Raw genomic sequence first — 20,955 nt, forward strand, 5'->3', positions numbered from 1 at the left:
TAAATATTTATTGTGTGAATAAAAACAGAAATATAATCATTTCTATCTATAACGTCCACAGGCTGTTTAAATTGAGTTTTGCCAAGTTGATATTCTGCCGGCGCTATAAGTGAAGTCAAGCTGTGTTGCCTGGATTATACAATTTGGGCGGACTGAACCATTTTATGGGGGGAAAGGGGCCCACGGACGTTTGTGTTTCCTAAACAAATAAAAAAAAATTGATACCAGGAAACAGCAAATAGAATAATTTAAAGTAAATAATTTTTACTATTAAATATTTTTTTAGCACCACAATTTTGGGGGCTTCTCTGGGCCCCCTCTTACTCGTGGGCCCCGAGAATCGTCATTGTTTACCCCCCCTTTACAGCGCCCCTGTGTCCATGTAAACTCACGCTCGTAGGTCAGGTTGCCCATGTGCAGAATGGCAGCAAGCAGCTTTGATATCTCCCAGTTCTCTTTATCTGTAAACATCAGGACCTTCATAGCCGATCGGATGTTGGAGTATTCCTTCATATCATCACGACCGTCACAAACAGTGCAGTTTCCCTGAGACCAGACAAACAAGGATTATGTCAAAAACTGGTTTTACATGCTACTTACAGATGTTGCTTTAAAACATTACCCAGCAAAAAAATAGCTGTCATTTCACCATCTAGGTTAACTATAGACACTGCTATGAGTAACCCACTTCTGGCCCAAATAATCTTGAATTTTGTCGGATCCATCATGCAAGGAAAGTCAACAGTGATTGCAAGGTGTTGGTTTCATTTATTTTAATTTATTTTCGGGATATGGTTAGACAGCCCAAAAATGTCCTTGTTTTAGACGTTCTTGGTTTGCTGGGAACATTCACTTTGAGAAGTATGATCATCACTCACTATAGTCAGATAGGTGTAGTCTGTGGCTTTACCCAAGCCAAGTTTTTTCTTCTGGTCTGGAGTCATACCCTTCAACATACAGTAAAAAATGTGGTAGTTCCTCTCATCACGCGCCTAAAAAGAGAAACAGATCATCAGTTTAATCCCATTCTTAACACAGCAGAAGACACACAGAAATGTCTTCGCACCTGTCGACACACTCTGGATTTCTCCAGAAGATACTGCTCGATCTTTGCTCCCTCTATAGCTCCTCTCTTATTGAAGTGGATGTCGATGTACTTCCCAAAGCGACTAGAGTTGTCATTTCGGATGGTCTTAGCATTCCCAAAAGCTGTCGGATAAAACCATCACAATTAAGGTCAGACAATTCTAGATTTTGAACAAATGGAAATTTGTGAACCTGGACCAAAAGTCTTAATTCTTTCCCCGCCATTGACGAGTTATTTCATCAATTAAAAAAAAACATTTGCATGAATAAAACGTGTCCCTCCCGGATGAGGTTTTATGTTAATCTGTAATACCATGATTATCTACTAGATGGCGCAGTTACCCTTTTATAAAAACTGAAGCAAAAAAAATATTTACTAATTTTACACTCCGTGTATGTTTTGAAAATCGTTCTGAATCTGATCTCTAACAAAATTCCTTCACAAAAATTCAATTAATTTTAGCTTTTTGCTAAAAAAATATTTAAAAAAAAATACCCATATTTAAAAAGTTTATAAGCAGATAAAAAGATAGGATGAAATGTTTTTTCTCGTTTTGTTTATTTGTTTGTTTGTTTGTTTATTGTTTGTTTGAAAGCAGATGGACTGTTCTTTCATTTGATATATTTGTGTATGTTTATATATTTTTAGAAGAAAATTTTTCTGGAAGGAATTTTGTGAAACTTTTGTAAAAAATAACAACAAAAATGATTGCCAGCAACTTTTCCAAAAAAGGCTGGCGAGGAATGAGTTAAGTAACACAGGTATATTTGTAGCAAAAGACAAAAATATGGCTTTTGAATGGGTAAAAATTATTATGAATTAAAGGAATAGTTCACTTTAAAATAAAAATTCTGTCATCATTTACTTATCCTCATGTTGTTCAAAACCTGTATAAATGTTATTTTTTCTGATGAACACAAAAGAAGATATTTTGAGAAATGATGGGTAACACACAGCAGATAGTGACCATAGACTTCCATAGTAGGAATAAAAAATATGATGAAATTTAATGGGTACCGTCAACTGTGTGCTTACCATCATTTATCAAAATATGTTCGTCATCATTTATCACAATACTTTCAAAATGGTCAATGGTCACTATCTGCTGTGTGTTTACCATCATTTCTCAAAATATTATTATTATTATCATTATTATTAATAATAACAGCTAATATTTTCAATAATAATATAATAATAATAATAATACTTATTATTATTATATTATTAATAATATTAGTGTTATATTGTTATTATTATTATTATTTTTATATTATTGTTAATAATAATAATGATTATTATTAATCATTAGGAAATTCAGAAAAGATCATGTTCCATTAAGATATTTTGTAAATTTCCTTTTTTATAAATATATAAAAACTTTAATTTTGAGGATGCAGTTGCTAACTTCATTTGGACAACTTTAAAAGCAATATTCTCAATATTTAGACTTTTTGCACCCTTAGATTTCAGAATTTCAAATATTGTCCAATCCTTACAAACCATACGTCAATGGAAATCTTATTTATTCAGCTTTCAGAGAATGACTGGTTTTGTGGGTCACAGATGGTTTCTTTTACCTTCTAGTATAGGGTTCGCCTCCAGTACCTGCTGCTCAATCCAGGAGTGTTGTCCACTAATGGCAGCTAAAAACTGTAAAATCAACTTAGTGCTTTCAGTTTTTCCTGCTCCAGATTCACCACTGATGGGAAAATACACAGATATTTCTTTATTTAACACGAGATTTATCATTCACCAGTTTACCGATGAGACAGACAATACTTCCTTTATAATGCATAACATTTGAGAAGAGAGACAAGAATGAGCCACAGCAGGTAAATGTGTCCATGACGAGCAATAAATCTACTAATAAATCTATAAAACAACAAAATCACTGCCAAAGATGACATAGACAAATGTCATAGAAGAATTACCAGAGCTATACTGGAGGATATGAAAGATCTTTGTGCACGGGCAGTTTGTAATAACAATACTCGATACCTTTAACCAGATACTAGCGACTCATATTCACCATAAAAAGGATGTAATACTTCATGAAGAATTGCATGGCTTTCAAGATTACTATGATGTTGTAATAATGTGTTGCTGTTTGCATTTAATTTATTTCAACAGTGATAAAAACCAAGCAACACACATAAAGTGATAGTGACATAAACAAGCAATAGGCACTAACCAGCTACTTTATCAGGTACACCTGATCATTTGCTTGTTGAGCGATATACGATAAACATCATGAAGTTTTAATGCAAGTTTTCACAGCTAACAGAGAGTTTACACACCTTATAATACAACACTGATCTTTGTTGTTTCGTTGCATGTTGAAGTAACAGTTGTCAGCGATGGCAAAGATGTGTGGAGGCATCTCTCCGATCTTTTTATTGGTGTAGAGTCGAATCTGGTCTGCTGTATAGATGGGCAACAGCTGATACGGGTTTACTGCCACTAGGATTGAGCCTGTGTATGTCTGAAAGAGATACAGAAATACAACTGAAACCAACTAGAAGAACTTGAGAGGTAACTGTTTGTAAGATGGATCAATGGATGAATGCAATGAAAAATGGTCACTGTGATCTACCTTAACTACCTCTTAACTAAAAATGTGTTCATGTTATTCAGACATTAATGCTACCGAATAGCTTTGTGACAAATAATTTTAGACATGAAAAAGACGCTTTTTAATTTAACACAGGCTTCATTTACCTCTCATATAACCAACATTTAAGAAAGATCATTTTAGAAAGTGTTTGGTTGGCAAACACAGTGTTCGAATTATGTCAAAAATTATGGTGGGGGGCTCTAGCTAAGAAAGAAATAGATGACTAACTTTTAAGACTAGTCTAAGAATTTTATGCAACCGGCCACAGGCCATAGTTTTTTAATCTTTGTTAATGATAGTTAATGTCAATACAATTGTTTATGTTAGTTTATTGTGCATTAACTAATGTCATGTATTTTAAAAGTGTATTAGTAAATGCTAAAAATAAACATGAACTAAGAGATGAGATTAATAAATGTTTTAGTATTATTCATTATTAGTTCATTTTAACAACTGCATTAAAGGGCAGAAAATTGAGAATTCTGCCATCATTTACTTACCCTTATGTTGTTACAAACCTGTATACATTTCTTTGTTCTCCTGAACACACAAGAAGATATTTTGAGCAATATTTGCAACCAAATGGTTTTTGAGCACTATTGATTTCCATAGTAGTTTTCTTTCCTACTATGAAAGTCAATGGTGTTCTGTTTCCTGCTTAATTACAAATATCTTTTTTTTGTGTTAATCAGAATAAAGAAACTCATACAGGTTTGTAACTTAAGGGTGAGTAAAAACTGACAGAATTTAAATTTCATTTTTTAACAAATGCAACCGTATTGTAAAGTGTTACTGTAAAAAGTGCAAGATAAGTGATCATTTTGTTCCCAAAAGACAAAGATTATAAAACATTTAAATATCTGCAGCTTAAAATAGATGTAGATGGTATTAGACACCAACTGAAAGCCACAAAAACGCTTTTACTGAGTAACATTGACAGATTATGCATGCAGATATCAACAGAGACGTAACAACTGAAGACGGGCAGCCATGTTAGTTGGAAGATGACAATGAGAGTACGAGCGTCTTGATGTTACAGCGGTGATGTATCGGTGTCGCAAGCCCAAACCTTACAGCCATGTTGAAATGAAACACCGTAATGAAAACACATTCATTCAGAGTGAGGCAATGACCAGCGAGCAGTCATGCGCATGACGTGATGTGACATGAGCACTTACCCGACCACCACAGTTAGTCTTTACACACACCCAAGAGAATAGAACCATGACAGAGGACAGTTATTAAACACACAACAATAAAGAGGAATACAACAATTTGTCACCATTGAAGAATACACAATATAGAGACAATAAAGAGGAATAAAACACTCATGCTGGTTTAGCTGCTCATTGAAGAACACACAATGTAGAGAATATAAAATCTGATATGACAAAAAAACTTTATGCATGTAATTTATATTCAAATTAATTAGTCATATCACAGTGCACAGCATCACAGTAAAACTTTGCTTTTATTTCTAGTAATAAGACACTACTAAATTATTTTATTACAGGATGAGAGACTCACATAGATGAGATGTTCTCTATAGCGAATGAGAAGATTCCGGAGGATTCCGGCTTCATTCAAATCACCCAGACGAATCATATCTTCTACCCCATGGATGGAGGTGGGGTGCATTGGTTTGATGTTGGTGGCATTTTGGGGGGAAATCCAGTGTTCCTGAAATACAAAGAAAAATACAAAGATACACCAAATCCACAACAAACACGTGAACTAATGCCCGCATGCATGTTTTAACTCATTCCTCGTCAGAGATTTTTTGAAAAGTTGCCCGCCAGCATTTTCTGTAATTTTCACAAAAGTTTCACAAAATGCTTTACATTTTTTTCTAAAAAATAAAAATACAAACATATCAAATGAAAGAACAGACCCTCTGCTTTTAAACAAACAATAAACAAACAAACAAACGGGGGGATCTGTTTCTTCCTATCTATATCTGCTTTTAAACTCTTCTGTATTTTTCTTTTAAAATAATTTTTTTAGCAAACAGATGAAAAATAGCATTTTGCATTTTGTTATAGATCAGATTCAGAATGATTATTAAAACATAGATAGCTTCAGTTTTTTCATAAATTGGGTAAGTGACAATTAAGTAAGCTCATTGAGTACGACAAAAGTAAGACAATTCGTTAGAAACACGTTTTTATGCAAAAAAAATTCTTAATTGATGAGAGAACTCGTCAATGGTGGGGAAAGAGTTAATTTGAAATCTACTGCAGAATTCAAAGTAGAGCCCGACCGATTTATCGTTTTGCCGATTTTATCGGCCGAAATGAGCCTGTCACAGATATATCTGTATCGGCATATAAGCCGCTGATATGCAACCGATATGAACGTTTTTTAACAGTAAACATTAAATGCTTTTGAAAGATGTAAGTATTTTTCTTTAAAAATATTTTTTTAGCAAACAGCTGAAAATTTGCATTTTTGTGAAGGAATTTTGTTAGAGATCAGATTCAGAAAGATTATCAAAACATATCTTCAGCTTTTTCATAAATTGGGTAAGTGGATCTAGTGGATAATCACGGTATTGCAAATTAACATAAAAATTCTTCAGAAACACGTTTTTATGCAAATGTTTTTTCGGTAACGCTTTAGATTACAGCCCGGAAAGTACTACGTAAGTACAGCGAATTTACAGCGTATGTTTCTGTAATTATAGTTTACTTATGAAGTACGTACGTGTAATTATAAGGGAACAATTTATAATATTTTGGGAATAAAGGGGTAACAACCAGGAAAAATACAAATAATATATGCAGTGAAGTACTACGTAAGTACAGCGAATTTACAGCGTATGTTTCTGTAATTATAGTATACTTATGAAGTACGTATGTGTAATTACAAGGGAACAATTTATAATATTTGGGGAACAAAAGGGTAACAACCAGGAAAAATACAAATAATATATGCAGTAAGTATTTTAGATTACTAAACAAAACTTAAAATTCAGTTAATGTGTTTATGTTATTTATTAGTACGATACAATTTATTTAGAATTTTCAATAAAGGTTACTTACCTTAAGAAAGAAAGAGAGTACAGGAATTTGTTGGGTCATCAAGCAAAATTAAAAATAGGCAAGGCAACTTTGGTGAAAACAAAGCAAGCAAAACTAGAACTACACTTTTAGAACAAATGTGTTAAAAACAACACATTAGTTTTGATTCTGGGACGACACACTAAATGCGTTGTCCCAAAATCCACCCATCTCTGTGTTATTATGGAAACAACAAATTTTGTGTTATATTTTAACACAACTTGTGTTATATTTTAACATAAAATCAACACAAAATGATATATAATGTGTTAAAATTACACATAATGTGTTAAAAACTTAACACACAAAGATGTGTAAAAAATTAACACATCCTTTCTAAGAGTGTATTTTCTGTAGTTACTGTTTTGTGTTGTTACAGTCTAAGTCGAAATGTTTTACCCCCTTGTTTCACGTAGTTACAGAGTAAGTACAAAATCTGCGGGCTGTAAATTAAAGTGGCACTTGTTACCCCCTTGTTTCACGTAGTTACAGAGTAAATACAACATCTGCGGGCTGTAAATTAAAGTGGCACTTGTTACCCCCTTGTTTCACGTAGTTAAAGAGTAAATACAACATCTGCGGGCTGTAAATTAAAGTGGCACTTGTTACCCCCTTGTTTCACGTAGTTAAAGAGTAAATACAACATCTGCGGGCTGTAAATTAAAGTGGCACTTGTTACCCCTTTGTTCCGAAAATATTATTAATTGTTTCCTTAAAATTACATGTATGTACTGTATAAGTACACTATAATTACAGAAATGTATGCTATAAATTCGCTGTACTTACGCAGTACTTTACTGCATATATTATTTGTATTTTTCCTGGTTGTTACCCCTTTATTCCCCAAATATTATAAATTGTTCGCTTATAATTACACGTACGTACTTCATAAGTAAACTATAATTACAGAAACATACGCTGTACATTCGCTGTACTTACCCAGTACTTTCCGGGCTGTAATCTAAAGCGTTACCGTTTTTTCTTAATGGACAAGATAACTCGTCAATGGCGGGGAAAGAGTTAATATGAAATCTACCGTCGAATTCAAAGCTTTAAAAGTGATAGAATACCCCAAAATTAAAATTCTGTCATTATTTACCCTTAATTTGTTCCAAACCTGCATGAATTTCTTTGTTCTGCTGAACCCAAAGGATAATTGTAACAAAGCAGATTTGGGACACCATTGACTTCCATAGTAGGAAAAATAATGGAAGGTAATGGTGCCCCAGATCTGTTTGGTTATTATAACTTTGGAAAATATCATTCAGGTTTGGAACAACTTGAGAGTTAGTAAATCAACTAAAACAGAAACATTTTTATTCAATAAATCAAATATTTTTCAATGGTTATAGCACAGAATTTCAACAATAGCAAGAATGATCAATATACAGTAATGACTCACATTTCCTTCATCATCCAAAACTTGGATCTGACCAGAATCACAGAGTTTCACCACGGCTCCGATCGGGACCTCAAACTCACGACCGGTCTTCAGGTCCAGCCAAACATAGTCGCCCTAAAAAACACAAAGACAATGTGGTGATCTTATTGTACTGTACTGCTCCAAAAAATATAAGGACCCAATGAAATCAAAGATGGTATCACCCAGGTCATATAATAAAAACATACTATATTCCCAAAGATCAACAAAATAAACTTAGTAAATATACACAATTCGTCTTTAAAGAGGGCCAAAACCTAAAATATGTCACAATTTCAGTTGGCATTTCTGTATTAATAGCGCTAATGTTGTGGGTTTGATTCCAGGAAACACATACTGATAAATGTCTGCAAAATGCATAAATGTGAAGGTAAAGACAGTGAACAAGTGTGACATCATCAGTGCATGACATAATTAAAAAAACTTTTCTTACTTAGTAAGCACCCAAGTAACATGACCAAATAACAAATAAGTCACTTTTATTTTTTAGAGATCCTTAAGCTTGAGAAAACAGAGCCCTGGAGTATCTCAAAGTCAAACACAGCTCATACAATCTGTCAACAATTCGTACCGGTAACAAAGTGCTGTTTTTGACCACGGTGTTGACATTTCGTAGTAAGGCCCACTTTGCTAGATCCTTCTCATAGAGTTCAACGTAATCCCGGCGTTTGTACATCCTCAAGAGATCTCAAGAACTTAAATCCATACAAACAGCAAAACTTCAGACCCTGAAAGTCCCAGCACCTCTTTAAACCCAAACACATTCAGACGATGACTTCCTCCGTTCAGTCCACAAGAGACCCAAGATGTTTTCAGGAGGATCAAAATAATTGTAGAGATCAAGGCTGTCTGCTTCACGTCCTCAAACACAACCAGACCCAAGTCTTCTCCAGAGCTTCTTTACTTTAGACGAAACCAAATCCGAGTTTAGTGTTTAATTGTTGTTCCCTTTACTTAACAGGTTACTTTAAGTTTATCTTTATCTTATCTCTTCCTCATCTGTCTTCTCCTAAAACTTGTATCCACCGAGGGTTCTTCTGAGAATAAGCTTGATCAGGGGATGTTGTGTAGGTGTGGACGTGGATCCCATGATAATATGGGGCTTTTTAATTAACTAAATATCCTCAAAGGCAAATCAAGGTACAGGAACCCAACACCGTTTGCTCACAGCTGTCACGTCTGAGAAGGTCAAATCGCCGGCCAGCACCGCTGATACAATCCTAGCAACGCTAAGCATTTGAATAATTCAAGCCAAGACAACAAATGTGCCCTTAGCGCTCTCTTCTGCTTCTGGCTTTTATTAGGGAAGCAGATGAATATATAAAAGTATAGACATGGGAAAAGTATTCCCAAGGTACATTTTCGGTTTCCATAATTTCTACGGAGATTTCACAGCACGTGTTCAGGTTTCATTGCAAATCAAAGAACAAAAGAAAGCTTGGCCACAAAATGTATTTCTATGTTTTATTATTTATTAAAAGTAGAAATATCTTCATTGTCTTATGCTTTATTTTCTTGATTGTTTTATTTTGGATAAATTACGACTCTGACATGTACTTTATGGGACGGTTTACCGGATAGGGCTTATCCTAGTCCCAGACTAAAATGCATGTTTGAGCTGCTTAAATAAAAATAAAAAACACCTCGTCCTGTTTAATTTTAACATCAGTCCCTAAAGGTTTTGTGTGAGATTTACACTACAGTGCTTGGTTTCATTAAGTCTGACAAGACAAGATGTGATATGTTTTGCTGATAATATTAATGTTCATCCATTCATCTATTCTCCTGCAGGGATCATCCTTGTTTTTGTCTCTCTTTATAGTGAATAATGCTTCATACTCACAGTATACAGTACATTAAGTATGCTTGTATTTGACTGTAGTCAGTGTTTTTAAAGAGACAGATGATGCTGAACGTGTGGGTTACACAGCAGCCAGGTAAATAATTCAGTAAACGGAACGTAACAACAAGACTTGTTAGTTATAATAACACAAACTCTACTATAATCCCCTCAAACAATAGTACAGTATTACTTACTCATGTACAGGAAAAAAACATGAATGATGTTTCACAAAACACTATTCCAACAATATTACTGAGAAATACACTCTTAACTCTTTCCCGCCATTGACTAGTTATCTCATCAATTAAGAGTAAACATTTGCATGGAAAAACGTGTTCCTGATGAGTTTTTATAATTATCTTTAATACCGCGACTATCCACTAGAACAGTGGTTCTCAAACTGGGGGCCGCGAGATGGTACCAGGGGGGCCCCAGTTTTATGACCTTTTATAAAATACATTAAAATACATTAATTTTTCATAAATTTTGTGTAATTAAACAATATAGAACAAAATTGTCATACATTTTCTTTGGGGGGGGGGGTGCAAAAGAATGCACCGTACACAAGGGTGGCCGCACGCTGAAAAAGATTGAGAACCACTGCACTAGAAGATGGCGCACTTACCCAATTTATAAAAAAATCTGAAGCAGAAAATTATTTATTAATTTTACACTGCATGTATGTTTTGATAATCGTTCTGAATCTGATCTCTAAAAATTCATTCACACAAAAATGCAATTATTTCAGCTTTTTGAAAAAAAAAACATTTTTGAAGAAAAATACCAATATTTAAGAGTTTATAAGCGGAGAATAAAATATAGATAGGATGAAACGGTTGTTTCCCGTTTTGTTTGTTTATTGTTTCTTTGAAAGCAGAGGGTCTGTTCTTTCATTTGATATATTTGTATGTACTTAATGTACAAAAAAATTTAAGATCAACAAATACCACACATACGCAATAATCATGTACCCTATAATAAATCATAGGTTATAATGTATATAATAATGTTTATATATAATATTTACATTATATTATAAAATGTTCTATATTATTATGTTATTATTTTTATAAAGAGGATATTATCCAATACATTATTATAGCCTACTTATTTTTTCTACACATATAAAGAAGATTTGCGTAATGACAAATCTAAACGATTTCCTTCCTCACTTTTTAAATCTCTATATGAAAGTGTCTGCTTAATGCCTAATGTAAACGTTATGTAAATGTAATGAGAAGTCTAAATGTCAATCAGTTTTTTAAGAACGTAGAGACATTATTATACACTCTAAAAATGACTGGGTTATTTTTGACCCATAATGTGTAAAAAATGGAACAGAACACGTGCTGGGTTAAAAATTACCCAATCTTGGGTTGTTGTTACGCAACCATGGGGTATAATAACCCAGCAGTTGGGTTAAAATAACCCAGCATGTGTTCTGTCCAATATTTACCCATTATGGGTCAAAAATAACCCAGCCATTTTTAGAGTGTACTTTATAGTAAATATTGAGCAATGCTTTATTATAAATCTAAACTTTTATTTTAAATAAAATTTGAAGTCTTTTTATTTTTTGGTTTGTTTATTGGTAAGGCCAATTACTCCTTACATTTACTTCACATAGTTATTTATTTAAACTTCAATGTTAAATGACACAAGTAGTTGATACACCAAATTTAACAAATGTGAATACACTGCACCTTTTATTGTGGACATGCACAGACATTTGAAATAGTTAATAAGTTTCCCTTAAACCATTGTGCACATGTTCATATTGCCAGTCAACTTGCCCGGCAGGCGAGTTAAAATACATTTTGTATGTGTCTCTGAGGTTACGTGCTTCTCTCGATGCATGGTTTCCCTGCCGCGACCGTTGTAATGGTACCACTATGTCCCTGAAATCACTGCTGACTTCCTCAAGAAGCTGATCTGCTGAGTTTTGTTCAGATGGCCCCAGATAATTGTGCAGGACACAAGCCGCTTTCACAACAGAACCAACAATTGTGGGGGTCGTTGTCAAACGCCGGTGAAACACACTGAAACGCTGGGTGAGGATGCTGAAGCAGTTCTCTGAAACGCGCCGTGCCCGTGACAACCTGCGATTAAAAATCCTCATGTCCTCCTGGGTGAGACCTCGTCCAGGGTATGGCCGAAGGAGGTATGGCTTAAGCGGAAATGCTTCATCTGCTACAATTACATAATTCACCTTTCCCAGTTCTGGAGCACCAGGGAGTTCAGCTGGAGCAGGGATATTCATAGTACCATCTCCGAGTGCTTTGCCAAGTGCTGAATTTGAAAAGATTCCTCCGTCACAACTGCTCCCATAGCCATCTACGTCTACTGCTAGGAAGCGATAATCGGCATCAACAAGAGCCAGCAGAACCACAGAAAGTGTACCGTTAAGGGATTGGGAGCCTGAGTTTGCGGGGACCTGAATGACAATGTGTTTCCCATTCATTGCTCCCAAGCAATTGGGAAAATTCCATCTTTCATAGAACCTATTTGCAGTGCTCCTCCACTTATCTTCGGTGGGCACAGGCATATGTTCATCCCGGAGACAGTTCCAAATTGCTTTACACGTCTGTGCTACTATCCCTGCTACAGTCGAGATACCAAGGCTAAAGCTAGATGCAATTGTTCTGTACGAATCACCAGTGCCGAGGAACCTGGGAATGAAAAAAACAACTTATTAATCTTAGTTCATGTTTTTTTCAGCATTTACTAACTAAAGTTGTAAATGTTAAAATTAGTTAATGCACAAGGAAACCTGTGACGATTAATCACGATTTATACTAATAATGCCTGCCTGTCTGTCTGTCTGAAATCGATTCTAATTCACAAAGGTGATATAACGCACAGCTCTTTCATGCATTATGTCTCTCTGATCTGAAGAAATTCCTTATAAAAAAACACTGAGTTTGAGTTGTTTATAACGTGCATTTGAATTAAAATTTCATCCGTTTTTCAATCCAAAGGTTGCAGCCTACGGAGGTTGCATATGCAGGCTGCAAATGTCATCAAGCCTGGTTTATTTAAAGGGATAGTTCACCCAAAATGAAAATTCGGTCATCATTGTCTCACTCTAATGTGGTTACAAACCTATATCTGGTCTTTGGCTTGATAAAAACGAATGAAGATATTTTGAGGAATGTTTGTAACCAAACCGTCCGTAAGCCCCATTAACTTTAAAAGAATACTATGGAAGTGAATGGGGCTCACAAACTTTTTGATTAAGAACATTCCTAAAAATATATATTTTTCATTCGTGTTCATCTAAAAGAAGACATTTTAAACAGGTTTGTAAAAACATGAGAGTGAGACAATGAAGACAGTTAACTGACCATAACAATCGCAAGTCATATTAAGCATATTACAAAAATTTACGATTAAAGGCGGGATGCAAGATCTGATAGCCAATGTTGACATTTGAAATCACCTAAACAAATCTGACCTTCTTTTGATAGACCCGCCCCACACATAGGCAACCCAGGCGATGATGTGCCTTAGTAGACCCTTACTGCTGATTGGCTACCAGTGTGTTTTGGTATTCGGCCCGACTCCCTTTTCCAAAGTGTATATTCAAAAATCATGCACCCCACCTTTAACTAAGAATAATAGTCAACTGTATAATTTTTTTAATTTTGAAATAAGACGCCTTGATGATGTATGCAGCCTAAAAATGCGCCCTTCGAAGGCTGCAGCCTTCAGATTGAGAAAGGGCCTTCGTGAAGGTCTGTGTATGTGGTTTTTCTTTTGCGGCGCATATTTAGTTTCTGCACAAGAGCGCCCTCTGGATTTTGGATGTAGCGGCATTTCAACGTAATAGAGGGTATGCATTCACGTCGCTTTTCCGGAACTCGCCCTGTTGAGTGGCAAATGTTCAACAAAATGGGTGGTTTTCATAGCAGCTGCTGCGCAAATGCCAGTAAAACTGACTATTATCAGCTTAAATTGAAATTAGGTGGACAATACTTAGTTACATTAGTTACATTTTGCAAGCATCTGTGCTTTATTAGGGTGTTTGTATTGGGGAAAATTTACTTCACTACATTCTAAAGCATAGAATCATACTGTGTATTCTTTAATATTGCATATTAAAATTTATTTAATACCTAATTACATTAAAATTGTGTACTTTTACTTGAGTAAAAGTACGTAAATGTACTTAAATATTAAATGTAAAACAAAAACTTGTATTTATGAAATGTAATAAAATACAAATTATGATAATATGCTTTGGAATGTATGTTTTCCAAAGAAGAACACGGATAAAATACAAATACTTGAAAAAATAAGTTTAAGTGAAAAGTAAATCCTCTGCTTGATAGTGACCCTAGCAACTTACCGGTATCAACCCACCTGTGGTCTGTGGACGTTGGCATGAAGGATCAATTTACTTCTCATTTCAGTGTTTTTTGGCAGTCTGTAAAACGATAGCTCCGAATTCTTGTTAATCTGTTAGTACAGTCTATCGCACAACAGCTGTTTCCCATTTCGACGTGTTTTTGTTGATTTCACTGTACTCAAATTCTGCCGCTCTGTCTTTTGCCACACAGTGGGCGTAACCGAAGGTAACGTCACGTGCATAACCTCTATTCATTGAAAAACATTGCAAGCATAATCTCACGATTTATCGTCCCAGTCATGTGCAAAAAAAAAATTACATTTGTAAAGTGTTAATAATAAAGCATAATCGTACGTTGCTAGTGATAGGAAAAACAGAACGACAATGCACTTACCGTAAACACACGACCAGACGCTGCTCAGGGTCAATTGGTTTCCGATAATTTGTTCGAGATTTAATCAACGATGGAGCCACCAGTTTTAGCAGACTTTCGAACTGGCCGACGGACATCCTGAAATACCGATGAAAGCGATCATGATACAGTTTCAACTCTTGTATCAATCGCTGGAGCTCCCCTTGCTCCTCTCGTTGCTGAAGAATAGGGTGCACCCAATAACGGCGTCTTTTCCTTTTCGCAATCAAAAGCAAAACCAGCTCGTCCTCGCTGCTGCTGCTGCTGCTAGAAAAGTCCATGTTTTTGTTCACCAAGATACAGTATTCTTGCCTGCTTTGGTGTTGTGAGCCAAGTTTACATTCTATCTTCCTCTGTGAAAAGCGATAGGCTGGACCTCTGAATAGTGGGTTGCGCCACCTAGTGTACTGGCGTAAAATACAATCGTGATCAGCGACACCTATCTGCCAGGGGTGAAACTGATCAAGGCGCACAATCGTTCCCAAGTCGATGTTCTTTTTTGTTAAACTCCTTTTTCCGTTTTTCAATATTTTACTATGTTCTTACCTCAACTTACACAAATTAATACATACCTATCTTTATTCAATGCGTGGACTTAATCTTTGTACAGCACGTCGTGAATGTGTTAGCATTGAGCCTAGCCCCATTCATTCCGTAGGATCCTTTATCCGCTTAAAAAGTCTTCTCTCTCTGAATCATATTTCTTGCAATGAAATAAAACACGATCCACTGTTTCTTTTTCTCCACAATATTCACGCTTTCCATTTATATGCTTTCCAATAACATAGAGATCTGTTTAGACCTGTATGAATATTCCTTAATCTTGTAATAACCTTGTCCTCTTTTATTTCATACTCCAAATACTGTATTCCCAACTAATGGATTGTTTTATACAGATATATTCCTTTATTTTCTTTGTCCTATTGAGACTGCCACATCCTTTTTGACAGCACTTTATTGATGGTCAGCTCATGTCTAAATGAAAGGTCTCCCCCTTTTGGCAATGACTGGTAATGGGCCTCCTGCTTGGTGACAAATGTCCAAAAACAACCATTAAACCAAAAAAATGTCACATCTACTGAAAGAAATTTAATTCTAGGGTTTAGGGTATTTTGCAGATCTTAAAGGCGGGGTGCATGATTTTTGAAAAACACTTTGGAAAAGGGAGTCAGTCTGACAAAACAAACTTTTAGCCAATCAGAAGTAAGGGGCGTGTCTACGAACGGACATCATGCCTGGGTTGCGTATGTGTGTGGCGGGTCTATCAAAAAAAGTCCAGATTCTATTAGGGTAGGGGCGTGTTTGTTTAGGTGATTTCAAATATCAACATTGGCTTTCAAAGATCATGCACCCCGCCTTTAAGCGCACACCCTGAAGTTTCTCTTTAGATCTCAGATTTCTCATTCAAAGCTTACTGAATTTTTCTCAAACTGAAAGCAAGCAAAAAGTCTGACAGCAAAATAATACACAATACAATCTGATGCACCACACACGATCAGGACAAATTATGCTTCAAAGTTTAATACTCAGGGTCTTGAGACCCCTGACCCTGATGTTTCCATTAGCACCAAGAATCATTGTAAATCACATTTGTCTTGTCGTTGAGCTTAAATTATGTCCTTTATTAGCATTTAAATAGCAAAATTAGGTGAAGGTCAACCAAACGAGACAGATCCTTTATCTCAATGGACAGCTGGTACTACAACAGCCCATAAAACAAACTTCCACATCAGTGCACAGTGTTATTAGCTAACCTTGAATTTAGATAATATATTTAAAACTCCAGTTTAACCACATGTACATGTAAACCATTAAACCACCATTGCATTCTATGAAAATGGTGGCTTTTTGAACAGACAACTTTTTAAAAAATGTAATTCTTTTTTTATACCAAAACTTATAGTCAGATAATAGTTAACCTCTTAACATTATAAATCAACTTAAATGACAGCTTAATGTATTTTTATATTTTTTACTACATTACATAAAAAAATGCTTGTGCTGCTTTTTTGTCACTGGTGTTACCTATATTTTAGATGACAATTCAGGCTTCCCTGAATGTAATTTGACCATTTAATTTGCATACATAATCAAAGACAGAAAAAGTTAATGTAATATTAAGAAATTGTCTTGATTAGTAATAATTTACTTTAAACAGGCATGCGTAAAGTTCTATTGTGTAACCTTTTTCTATTTCAACCATTGTGTTTTTTGTTGTAACAGTAGAAAAAATTGAGGTTGAGTGATCAAAATTGAATGATGATATCCTTAAAATGCTTACTAATGAATGCAGCAACAGTTAGATAGATACAAAAACCATATTCTATGAAACTGGGCAACTCTGATGCCAGAAAACCAATATGCCATGCGGTAACACCAGTGACACAATGTAACACCAGTGACGCAAAGTAACACCAGTGACGCAAAGTTAAACCAATGACAAAAGGAAAGCAATATTATGTGTTTACAATATTAAAACAGTAATGAAATGCTAACAAGTCTTTATTAATATAATTTTTGAGGCTTTTATTAAACCTTATATTGATAAAAAGTTAGTGGCGTTATTGATTGTCACTCGTGTTATCGTCATGTCACTGGTGTTACCAGCAGCAACAGTAACACCAGTGACGATAACACCAGTGACAAATCTGCAGACACAATGGCATATCTAAGATTGCGGCCACAGTAGCTCAAACCACACTTCTTAAATTGTAAATAAATCACTTAATCATGCAATTTGAAAAATTATATTAATAAAATTTCCTTTCCCCTTACTATAAACTGTAGTAACACCAGTGACACATCTTAAGTCCTCGCATGAAATTATCAAATTATTTATCAAATTGCTATAAGTGCTTTTCAAGACAGCCACGTCTACAATGAATGTTTGACCCAGGAAGAAGTTGGCAAGGATGTTGATTTATTTCAAAGTGATGGTTTTTATAAATTGTAACACCAGTGACATGAAATTGAGGGACAGGTATTCCCTGTAAATTATTTATAATATTTAGTTGATATTTTAGTTTTTTAAGTAGTCCACTGAATAACTGTACTACTTCCCTTTGTATTATGACATTTAAAGGGGGAGAATAATATATTTTTTTAACTCAAAATATGTCTCTAAACCACGACTCCTGACCCGAGGGACAAGCCAATTTCATGGTACTAACATGGTTCTACAATATATATAAAAAATGGTTTGCAATGTAGCTGTCTTACATATGTTTTACATATGTTTTTAATAATAAAAGTTAAAACACTTCAATTAAAACAAAAAACATATATTTTGTGTCGTTATCTGAAAATTTGAAGTGTTTAATTGGGGCTGGGACAGGAAAGCCACCATTTTCATATGAATGACCCTTTTGTTGTGTTGTGCTTGCATGCTAAAACACACAAAAAATCACATTGTCATATTTCAAGGGTAATGTAGTTTGTTTGTTTCTATCTGATCAGAATGAGAGTTAAGCATGTTAGCCTCGTTATTGTGCATGACTGCACTCACAGCAAAGGTTTTACTGTTATCTGTTAACTCCTCCCATTTCTATTCTCTTTAATAGGGTGGAGAATGAAACAGATGATGTCATTGGATAAAAGCTTCGGTCTCAGACTGGAATGCATCCCTGCATAATTAATGCTAATAAACAGCCTGTGATAAAAATCTGCAATGTCAGAAAAAATTGTCCCAATTTGTCACTGTGGCAGTATCCTTTAAAAAGATCCTATGTACCATTTAAGTAAAGATATGTATACATTTGGCATCAATATGCAGTCTTTAGGTACCAATATCAGACCACGCAAACATGCATTTTATTCTGGGACTAGACTAGGCCCTGTCTGGGAAACTGCCCCTTTAGATGCAAAGGGTATACAATAAATAAATAATAATGAAACAATTGAATATGTATAATAATAATGTAATAATAAGGTAAAGAGAATTATTTTGGGGGGAGAACTGCCCTAAATATTAAAATTTCCTAAATTGTACAGTCTTTGTCTTTATGCAAAATAGTATAAGAAAGCAATGCTTAAAAATAGTTCAGATGCCCTATCTACAAAGCCCAGCCTTACCTGTATTAGTGTGAGATATTTATAACCCAGTGTTCTTGGATCGCATCCCTCCAACAACCTACGCTGTGCTTTTCTTCCCTTCATCTCCATTGAATCCAATCACAACACGTTTGAATCTAATCACATCACCCAATCACCTCGTGTGTTTCTTATCATCACAAAAACTTCAATCTGTTTCTCCAGGCTGGTAGAGGACAGACAGAGGCAGGATGAATGCCCTGTAGACCCATCACCTATGTAAATTTATCAACCCATGAATGCCCAGCGTTTGGCCGGTGTAGCGTGTACTATAATGAGTCTCTGTCAGCTGTGATTAGAGATAAAGAAAGCAGATCTGTGTGTGTGTGTATCTGCAGTGACACACGCTATAAAGACTGAAAGTCGACAGACCGCAACACTGTTATTTCACTACAGTGCACAAATTTAACTAAGTTTACTGGTTATGGATTTGTGGATAGGGCAGACCGGGGCTAGTTGTCACACGGAGGGGTCCAGTTATACAAATGTTCTCAAGAAGTGCTTCACAAAAATAAGTACACTAAGAACAAACAACACATGAACCATCAGTCAAGGCTCATAATATCTCAATATCACAAGAACTGAGATACACAGAAATAAAGCTTAAGTTAAAGTGTAAAAACACAATGCAGATGATCTATTTACTGTAATGTGTGTGTGTTTGAGGTAATGGTGATATGGTCAAGACCCTGATCAGATTAGTGATAATTAGTTAACAGTATTTGTCTTCTCTCTACTTCTGCAGCTTTAGATCTGTAGTGTATGTGTGAGTGTCTCAAACCAAAGATGTCCGTTCTGTTCAAGCGAATGAATATTACAGTATATAATAAAATCAAATCACACAACTCTCAGAAAAAATACAGGGGTGCAGTACCTTTTCAACAAGTACATCTTTGTACCTTAGAGTTCGTATTAAGGTACTGGTACCGAATGCATACCCATCTGTACCTAAATGGTGACTGCTTTTGTACCTTTCTTTTTGACAGTACACACACATTCATATTCAATGTTTCATGTTGTGTTAATGATTATAGATTGAACTTCAGTATCACAAAAAAACTGGACATTTTCAGATATAAACTAGTGCTGGGCAAAGATTAATCGCGATTAATCGCATACAAAATAAAAGTGATTTTTGGCATAATATATGAGTATGTGCTGTGTGTAATTATTATGTATAAATAAATACACACACATTCATGTATGTATTTAAGAAACATTTACATGTTTATATATATTTATTTATATTTTTATATATTCTATATTAAAAATAAATAAAAAAAAATTATATATAAGTAAAACAATTCTGAAATGAATATATGAATGTGTGTGTGGTTAAATATACACAATAATTAGACACAGTACACGCACATATATTATGCAAAAAATCACTTTTATTTTGTATGCGATTAATCGCGATTAATCTTTGCCCAGCACTAATATAAACACATGTGTACCTGCTGAAGAATGACCATGGCTCTGTTGTTTGTGTTTACTGCCGGACATCAGATGTTTCTGCACAAGAACCTGAAGAATAATACAACAGGATCAGTTGATACACAAAAAGGAAAACACGGGAGAAAGAATGCAGGACTTTTAAATGCAATATACTTTTATAGCACCATATATTACTGTTTCTCAAAGTGCACATAAAACACAGTAAGCACAGAGCATTAGATGTCCACTGTCTGAGTTTGTATTAATTCACATTAAAACATTTTTACACAATATTGTATAGTGTTGCTGTAGTGTTCATGACCACAAATGACCACAAGCTGTCCCTGGGGCAAACACTTTATAAATGTCCTAATATGTACCATTTAGGCTAAAAGCTATGTACATTTGGTACCAATATGTACCTTTAAGGTACTTATATGAACTCTTAAAGGTGCAGTGTGTAAATTTTAGCTGCATCTTGTGGTGAGGTTGCGAACTGCAACCAATGGCTGTCCACTGCTCACCCCTCGCTTTTGAAACACATAGAGAAGCTACAGTGGCTACCACCGGACAAACGTATCATCGTCGAAAACTTAGTAAAAAAAGTTTGTCCGTTAAGGGCTTC

The 20,955-nt window shown here is 35.0% G+C and overlaps 1 protein-coding gene across 1 annotated transcript in view; it reads right to left on the bottom strand.

Annotated features, from left to right (window-relative positions):
* Positions 1-20,955, bottom strand: part of myo7aa (myosin VIIAa) — a 57,288-nt gene that overhangs the window by 31,975 nt on the left and 4,358 nt on the right. Inside the window, exons 2-10 of the mRNA XM_073815792.1 lie at positions 20,351-20,420; positions 8,163-8,276; positions 5,229-5,381; positions 4,880-4,897; positions 3,385-3,569; positions 2,665-2,786; positions 1,067-1,209; positions 879-992; positions 393-546 (exon numbers count right to left, since the gene is read on the bottom strand). Coding sequence (XP_073671893.1) covers positions 393-546; positions 879-992; positions 1,067-1,209; positions 2,665-2,786; positions 3,385-3,569; positions 4,880-4,897; positions 5,229-5,381; positions 8,163-8,276; positions 20,351-20,368 — 1,021 coding nt within the window. The 5' untranslated portion in view covers positions 20,369-20,420. The remainder of the gene's footprint in view (positions 1-392; positions 547-878; positions 993-1,066; positions 1,210-2,664; positions 2,787-3,384; positions 3,570-4,879; positions 4,898-5,228; positions 5,382-8,162; positions 8,277-20,350; positions 20,421-20,955) is intronic.

This window comes from Paramisgurnus dabryanus, chromosome 9, assembly GCF_030506205.2.
Source record: "Paramisgurnus dabryanus chromosome 9, PD_genome_1.1, whole genome shotgun sequence".
NCBI classification, from domain to species: Eukaryota; Metazoa; Chordata; class Actinopteri; order Cypriniformes; family Cobitidae; genus Paramisgurnus; species Paramisgurnus dabryanus.